This window comes from Phalangium opilio, unplaced genomic scaffold, assembly GCF_054372755.1.
Source record: "Phalangium opilio isolate 3A_F unplaced genomic scaffold, DU_Popi_V2 ptg000032l_1, whole genome shotgun sequence".
Taxonomy (NCBI): Eukaryota; Metazoa; Arthropoda; class Arachnida; order Opiliones; family Phalangiidae; genus Phalangium; species Phalangium opilio.
The window spans coordinates 695,706-704,642 of record NW_028324159.1 but is presented as its reverse complement, the minus strand read 5'-3'; the positions used below and the strand labels follow the sequence as shown (position 1 = coordinate 704,642).

Sequence of the window (8,937 nt, the reverse complement as noted above, 5' to 3'; positions counted from 1 at the left end):
AGGCGGAAGCAAGCGCGGCAATGGGTAGGGCCAGATTGCCCTCTAGTCGTGCGCGCTCGGGTAGGCAAAGAATTAATCCTAAGCTTTAAGACCTGGATTTATTCGTTCCCACTCATGTTACCCCGCCAATGGTGATACAAGAATTAGAAGATGGCACCTCTCGGCAGTAGTGGAGGCCTTAACCATCAACGGACCGATATAAGAGCTCGGATCATCGACTGTCGAGAGCCGCTTTTGATTGAATAGGGACCCCCTTATCCAGGGTCATCCGCTAGATTCTACGAAAATGGGTTTGAAAGAACCTAGAATTTGTTATCCCTTGCAACGCAGCATCGTGAGATGTTTGAAGCGATGACAAGCGTGCGAATGTGAGAGAAGGGATCTTTCATCGAAAAGACGGAATACCCAAACCCCCAGACGGACAGGCGCATGAAAGTACGCCAACGGCACATCATTCGTGGGGCATCCGAAACAAAGATCTAACGTGATGTTTGATCTGTGTGTCGAGCTTTATTAACAAACCGATGGTTACCCTATAAGAAATTCTGACACAAGTCCCCAGAAGAAGCATGTAATACCTGGAGTGGTTATAATCTAAATTGTTTTTGTTCACTTCAATATCTCTTATTGCATACTTAAGTGTTTATTTTTAAATTTTAACAACCTTTTGCTTATAAGCTTTTATAAATAACTACGTTACTTTTTATAGACTACCTAAATTTTTCGATCATATTTTATTTTGAAATTTAAAAATCTATTAATACCAATCTTGTGGAATATCTTAAAGGGATAGAACCAACATTTTCGGTTTAGTATAATCTATCTTTGGTTTTATGTTGAAAATTATTCGTAAAATTATGGGGGTAACTTAAAATGTTAAAAAAAATTTTTAATAGAGATAAACGTGTTTAAAATTTTGAATTTCTAACGGCTCAATTTGAAGCATCCGCCATTATCTAACCCGTATCTACGTATGTACGGTAAATTCATATGATTGGTTTGCCAGTGGAACAGGAGGTTTCGGGTAGTAGTAGGCTGTATAGTAGGAAAAACCGAAAACGTCGTCTGCTACAATAAATTCGGCGAATTTCGCGAAATCAAATTAGAGTCTCAGACTAGCTATTTCAGATTTAGAAGCAAGTGATGTTGAGTCAGAAAATGAAAGTAGCACTGACTCGGACAGTGAATACGAGTCAATGAATAGCTTAGATTCAGAAGAATCCTTTGTGATAAATAAATCTAATGAAGATGAATATTCAAACTCGGATGAAGGGGAAGAATTCGGCCTTCAGCCTTATCAGTTTGAACCTCTACTACTAGTGGCAGAAAATGTTGCTAATGTCCCATTGGGAGATATTTCAATGGAACAAGATCACCCTCGATTGCAAAACACTAATTGGTACGTCTCAAGATTGTGAAAATCTGTTTTAAGCCAGAAATAACTGTTTATGGTGTCATTTTACAGGTGTAATTGCGGTTATTGTTTTGTGATGCCTTCTGCCGAAGAAAGTTTCTGTTGTAGAGACGAAAAGCATCCGAATCAAAGATTAATTGCTGAAATTGGCCCTTTAAATTGTGTTATAGAGACAGATACTTTCCATGACATTATGCGACGAAATATTTTAGATATTTTGTTTCATGAATTTCGGGAAAATAATTTTGTTCCAGCTGAGGATGAAATTAATCAGTAAAAATAAAACTTTCAATAATTTAGTTGAAGAAATTAAATGGATGACTCCCAAAACAAACCGCTAGTGGACAAAATATGCCTGCTAAATAAAGGGGTTTTGTTTTCTTTAAACAAGAAATATAGTTATTTCTTATGATAATTTTCATTTCTAGAGTGTATAGATATTTAATTAATCGACTCTATACTCGTTGGATACACCGAGTTTTGGGAAGACGAGTAAGAAGACCAATTCCGAGTTGTGCTGTTTTGCGTATAAGAAGGGAATATCCCTCAGATGATTAAAGAGGGTTCTCGGAACCAGGCCCAAGATAAAATTAAAAATGTATTTTCATTCGTATGCATTTTGTTATAATATTTATTTTTTATTTAATCATATTAAAATCATATTTAAAAAAAAAACGTTTCAATGCGAAAATCTCCTCTTAATTTTATATTTTTCTACCGCTTCTTGCTTATCAGGATGTTCAGACTGAGCGGATAACAGCATGGGTGTCGTAGACCTACTTCTATTACTGTCAGCAAGAGCTTTATTGTACGATTTTTTGCATTTTTCCACCAGGTTTTGCATTAATGTTCCCACATATTCTATACCAATTGGTTTTTAATTTTTCTTCATGCAAGATGTATACCATATGTCGATGCTTGCATTATGGGTTTAACCGAGTACTCTCCTTTTTTAGCTTTTGGGAAATAAACATTCCATCTTAATTTCCCATCTTTGGTCTTAGCTTGAATCTTCTCCGAATTTTCATTGAAGTGAAGCGCTGCCAAAAACATCCTACAGATAATATAATTTTTATTTGTTTATTCGTTATTATAGCATTTCTTAATTAGTAATAAACCTCGCTTCCATGCCATTGTATGAGTAGTGAGTATTTTTCGGAGCAAAATGTATAAGTACTGAATTATATGCTTCAACGCTGGACGTTTGAGTTTCAGGAGAGATTTGTAGAACATCCCTTTCATACCCACTAATATTTTTTTTTTTAATTTCTCGAAGACTGGAGTTCCTATACATAGAAAATTTATTGATTTGCTTCCATTATTGATAGTACAATGCGAAAACCTTTAATTACCAGGGGTCAGCCATTCTCTCTCTTTCCCGTCCAAGGCGAAGTCGCCATGTTTACATTTGAGAAACGGTTTTCCGTGACCTTGATGAATGTTGGCAATGTGACGAAGCACTGACATGAATTTGCTTTAATTATGTTGGGTTTCCCGCTACTAGAGGTCGCGCTCCAATACATATGATTCTGGATGCTTTTGTTCCAGTCCTTTAGAAGTGAACATTCCTTAATTTTGGCGGCGGCATTAATCTTCTTCTTCAAAGCTACTCAAGTTGGAATAATACACTTTAGACAAGCCTTCGTCATTTTCACCATGTGCCAACAGTCAAAGAAATGCTTTATGTTGGGATGGAATTTCTTGGGGTATGATCTGACTTGAACATGCCTATCAGTAACTATGGAAGCGATTTTCAAGCCACATTCAATTATATATGTTATTCCACGCTTCAAACCCTCGAGTTCCATTGCCACGCTGTTTTTTTACTTCAGTGCTCTAAGTTATGAAAGAAATTAACTTCCTGTTTACCAGTATGTTTTACTACCCATGAGCCGTACTTGAATTAGAACCAAGTGAATAACTTTTCTTATTTGGCTTTCGAAAAAAAACGTAGGTTCCGTATTTGGCACTGAAACCTGGCGAATCAGATCTCACGTCTCCACCGAGCTTTAGGTTTTTTTTTAGCAAGTTAAATAATCGAACTTGCTCCTCCTGCCAAACCTAGTTTCGTTAAAAACGTTAAGCAAAATACCGAAAGCTTTAAGGTGAAGCCTCATAGACTTCAAGATTTTCAAATGTCCATAACTCGGGTTATGCGCATCACAGCTTCATCTGGTTTTGTTTTTAATAATTTAGAATGACTTTGCTTGGGCATCATGGAGTTCCAACTGTTATAGCTCATTTATTTACTTTTAAACACGAAGCCAGGAGTGAAAACATCCTTTGGGAAAATTAAATAAAATAGCTGTCACAGTTGGTACTCCATGACGCCCTAACAAAGTCATTCTAAATTTTTTAAAACAAATCTAGATAAGCTTCGATGCGTATAACGGAACCCAAGTTGTGGACGGTTGAAAATCTTGAAATCTATGCGGCCTCGACTTATTTAAGAGAATTATTTTTTACTTCTCGAATTGTTTGAAGTAAGTAACTTCGCTGGATTCGGAAAAATGTAGTACGACTGATGCACTCAATGACAGCAAATTTGAACATTCGTAGGGCTGGTGTGGGGTTTAGGCCAGAAAATAAGATTGATGCGGCAATGAGAATGTTTCCCCATAGGCTTTTGACCTAACATGGGTTGACTTTTCCACGCGAATTTGTGCCCTTTCTCACAAACGGCTTGTATGGTCAACAAAGAGCCCCATGTGCTGGTAGTCACTTTGCACGGCAATAAGCACCGGAAACAAAAGTGAAAAAGCTGGAGAATCGCGCTTTCAAACACTATAAATATTTTCTCTTTCATAACCATATTGGAATCCAGATTGAACCTCAAAACCCTTAAAATAATACAAAATGAACCTATTGCAATTAGATTTAATAATTAAATCAGTACCCCTGTAACTTACTCCTCTATATCATCTTCTGGCAATTCAGAAGGCGTGTAACTTTGGTCTAAGGGATTGAGGGTTTCACCTTCATTTGGTTCGCTACCTAAGAAGCGCTTTTCATCTAGACTCATTTCAAATTCCTCAGTTTCAGGCCTTGGAAAATGTTTCTGACATGATTGATCTTGTAATACTACTGGATTACTCTGCGGTTCAGTTTGACACTCTAAACAAAATGTAAATTGCAAAAAAAGAGGAAATTGTTCCATATGCACATTTTAATGTAAATTAATGCTAATTTAAATGTTAATATACCAAGAGTGACAGTTCTTTTAATTGGAGTTTGAGTTTGGCCATCTACAGCGAAACCCATTACTTTTGCGGGTAAAGTTTGAATGAAAGCGCTTCGAGCACTAACACTTTCCTAAGAGGATTTTTAACAATTAAACATATATTATGAGGTAAAATGACATTTACCTTACCACTGTTCGGCGTTTTCTTTCCGGGTTTAAACTTGGGTCTTTAATAGAAGAAGAAGAAGAAGAAAGATTTAAATGTCGCATAGGCGGTATTTGTTGGCATTCAGAATCAGAAGCTTGAAAAATTGATGGAACCGATCCTTTTAAATTTTAATAACAAATTGGACCTCATATCTGGGAGTGAGCTACACGAGGCTTTCAACTTTTCCATAACTTCCGGTACTCTCTCAAAACACTGATTAGTGAAATGAGTAGAACAAATACTCATATACTTTTTGAAAACAAAGCTTGGCGCATGTCGCTTTATTTGAATTATCCACTTTTCATTCAGGCTCGGATCACTTGGGAAACCGTGAAACGTTAACGAATTATCTCTGTCATCATTAAAACACCCAGGCACTACGCGTTTTGATGTAGTTGCTTCATGCAAAGGCTTAGTAGCCATTGATGTTTTTTAGCAAATTAACTATAATTAAAATAAACTATAACCTAACACACGGTCAATGCAAGAGTAGAATAGTCTTAAATTATGTTTACCACCCTCAAAACGTATCCAAGCACAAAAATGATAGAGAAATCTTTCGGAAAAACTTTTAATACGCGTCACTTCTCATTTAAGGAAGCCATTTTTTAGAGTTGACTACGATTGGTATAATATCTACTATTAGTAGCAAAAACCCCAAGACGTCTGGGAGAGGGTGGGATTGTATTAAAAAGAAACGTCATTTTGACGCAAATCTGAGCTTCCGTATAACTCCAGCAGGTGTCAGAAAGATCAAAAATTCAAACATAAGGCTCGAAAATTGAAACTTTCATTAGTGTTTTTAAATTATTAATTCACCAAGGATATAGTAATATATATATATTCAGAATCCTCATTTCTTATTCCATCAAAATAAGGTAAATTTCGGAGAAATTAATGAATGTGCAAATGTTGGTTCTATCCCTTTAATAGAAAAGAACTAGATTTTATAGAAGATGGAGGAACTTTACTGTTTTGTCATTCTTCAATTAAAACTAATAATGTTAAAACGACCGTTTCAGCTTGCATATTAAACAATCATGTAATCAATGTAATTTCTTCCATTTTCGAAGGAATTTGAATAAAAAATAATTACTATTACAGTTAAATATAATTAAAATAATTATTGTAACAGGTAAATATCTTCAAAATCATACAGATTGCATTTCCTAGTAATAAACTTAAATAATTTAATTGAAATCTTTAAGTCAATTATATAGAAAAAATGTTGCTAAAAGGTAGTGTTTATTAGAACTAATTTATTGGTCGCTAAAAATCTGCCTAATGTACACATAATGTCGGCAACATTTGTTTAAATATTTCCTTCAATTAAATTAATAAATCTAATTGACCTTGGTCTCAGATTTTTTATAAAACAGGCTTAATATTTTTTAAAAACAAATTTAAGCTATTCCACGTGAAAAATCAAACTTGGCAAATTTTCGCAAGTAAAATACAACTGCTACCTGACTATCGAGGGTTCGCGTCCAATTTTGATTGAAATATAGATTCTTTGAATTTCTATCAATCTGAGTAGTAGGCGCCATCTACCAAACATTGTAAAGATAAAGGCCAAAGTAAGTAAAAAATGCCAAATAGTGGAATTTGAAAAAAAAAGTTTTTAGTTTTGAAAACGGTTTTTAATAAAATTTGAACTTTAGATTTAGTCCTTATCTCATTTTCATTGGGAACAATTAATTTTAAGTACGTTTAGTTTTTATTTTTCAAAAGTGACCGGATCTGCGAGGTTCAGTATGAATTATCTAAACCTTGAAAATACATACATATATTTTACATTTATTTATCAATTTCCGTTAAAATGTTTAGCGCGGTCACTGCAAAAAAAAATATATATATAAATTATTCTTTCAAAACAATGAAATATAATCAATGTCATAAGTAACATAAAACAATAAGTATGACACTTAATTAAATTTGTTAAGGTTGATGCGTCTCCAGGTAAAATCCAGTTTCGAAAAAAACAATACTTAAAACATGGATACAAACATTCTTTATGAAAACGTGAATTATCAGATTTATATTTATTACCTTACTTATGGTAATTTAATCTATTAATTAGAAATTACGTATCGCGTCCAATAAAATTATTAACGATGTAGACGAACAAAGAAATTTAAGATACAGGTAAATTTAAAATATTATTTACATGTGTGTTTATTATGAGAAATATAACATACAGGGTGGAAAGCTTAGCCAAAAACCTCCTACCTCGTAGGTGTAATGCAGGTTTAAAGGGTAGTGGATTTACAGGCGCTGTTAAGGTAATTAAACGAGTAGTTGAAATATTTCTTATTTGCATATGAAAACTACGAGAAAGCAAAGTGAGTTTGACTGGGCGTTGATAGTCAAGTCAAGTACAGATAATCAAATTTTCACGCTTGAAGACATGATTATAAACCGTGAAGTATTTGAAAAAATTCACCATAATTTAATTTTCTCAACATTGTTTGAACATTTATTTTGCTCTGAATGGCGTCTTCAAGAATTTTTATGGAGTACAAGTTTTATACTAGCAAAAACGGATTTATGCAAGAAGAACGTTGAACGTAGCAAATTCCCTACCCATCCTCGACTACTTTGTAAGTTTTGATGGGAGTGGCTTTTAATTTAACTCGCGCTCTCCATCTATCGGCATAACCCTCTTATATTTTAGGCTTTAAATATAGATACTGCATAAGGCAAGTAAATAATAATAATAATTTTTAATTGTCCTAGAATAATAATTATAGTACAAAGAAATAAAAACCAGTACTTAAAGAAAATATTTAAAGAGACATCAATTATATATATTCTTAACTTTGAAACTGAATTCCACTAAATCGGGAGTTATATCGCATTGTTGTCCACTTAACTTTTTTACCACTGGCGCACTTTCGGAAAAAAATATCTTACCACGAAAATAGAGATAAGAATGACGAGAAGTCGCTATATACAAAATTTGTCGATGGAGTCAAAATATAATCAGACGAAGTTTCTCAATAAAGTATGCGAGGATGGTAACAGAGGCTAAAGCTATGATCCGACGTTCTCAGTACATAAATCCGTTTTTGATACTAGGTACTATTTTAAACTAACATTTGTTATTAGGGGTTTCAAATAACCGGATATCTAAAAAATTGAGCTTGATTAGTTAAAATGTTTACGTTTTAAAATCGGAAATATTGCGAAGCGGAAAATTAAATAGGCCGCTTTACTAAGATATAGTTATTAGTGTTCGAAAAGATCTGTAGGTTAATCGTGATCTTTTGTGAGCTATTAACGAGTTTCTGTCCATTCGGCCCGAGATTCGCTCACAACTGGTCTGTATAGAGCGACAGATCGCTCGCTAAATCTGTAAAGACGCTTAGGTGAAAAAGAACAAACTTTTAAGCAGCTCCGGAAATGATGCATATTATATATCAAGAGCAGTCTGTGAACGATTGCTGGTGGATTAGATTATTCAATAGAGTAAATCGCGACCAGTAAAGGATACACGCCATAAGTTGCGTACTCTTTTCTAAAATAGTGGATATGGTCGCTTCCGTTTTTTTGAGGCTGTGGCAACTTGAAATGAAAGTTCCGCTACCAATACGAGAAACGCCAAAGCATTTCCGTAAACCAGAATCTTGAATACAGCCTCCAAGGTTTTCAGGCTAAATCCTTTCACTTCGTCTGGTGGCATTTTCCAGAAAAACTGTCGCAGTTTGTAATTGAATTCGAAATCCATGGAGCCGAGTGGGACAGTTTCAAAGTTATGAGCGCTCCTAATAAAACGTTAAACATTTATTTAAACTATAATAACTGGTGTTTTCACAAGGTGGAACACTTGCAACTCCGTGGAGGAGATTTCGTTTTATGAATTTTCAAAGGGTAATAATACAACTCCAAGGGACGATACGACCTTTTTGTCATTAACTCTAATTCAAAAAGCTGCAACGTAAAGATCTCGAAGATCCGCAACAGATTATAAATAGAAAAAATTCCAAGCCAGAACGCAGCTTTATCAATAATCTTGGTGAAGAATAAATGTAATTAACTCAGCCCAGGAGAGCAGCAAATAGAGACATGTACGAATCAGGTCATATCTAATATATATTACTACAAAAATTTCTTCGTGTAACCGAAACATAAAAT

General features: G+C 34.4%; 1 protein-coding gene across 1 annotated transcript; it reads right to left on the bottom strand.

Annotated features, from left to right (window-relative positions):
• Nucleotides 1–1,859: 1,859 nt before the first annotated feature.
• LOC149684715 (uncharacterized) lies at nt 1,860–2,648 on the bottom strand. Its single transcript, XM_089870896.1, has 4 exons — nt 2,533–2,648; nt 2,320–2,468; nt 2,133–2,275; nt 1,860–1,931 (listed from the first exon to the last, which is right to left on the bottom strand). Exons 1-4 carry the CDS (start codon nt 2,541–2,543, stop codon nt 1,860–1,862), a joined length of 375 nt encoding a protein of 124 aa, XP_089727022.1. The 5' UTR covers nt 2,544–2,648.
• Between the last annotated feature and the right edge of the window lie 6,289 nt (nt 2,649–8,937).

Coding starts and splice junctions, on each gene's coding strand:
- LOC149684715 (XM_089870896.1), bottom strand. Junction 2,276..2,319: donor AATGCAAGCATCGACATATG/GTATACATCTTG, acceptor CAATTGGTATAG/AATATGTGGGAACATTAATG. Junction 1,932..2,132: donor ATCCTGATAAGCAAGAAGCG/GTAGAAAAATAT, acceptor TACGCAAAACAG/CACAACTCGGAATTGGTCTT.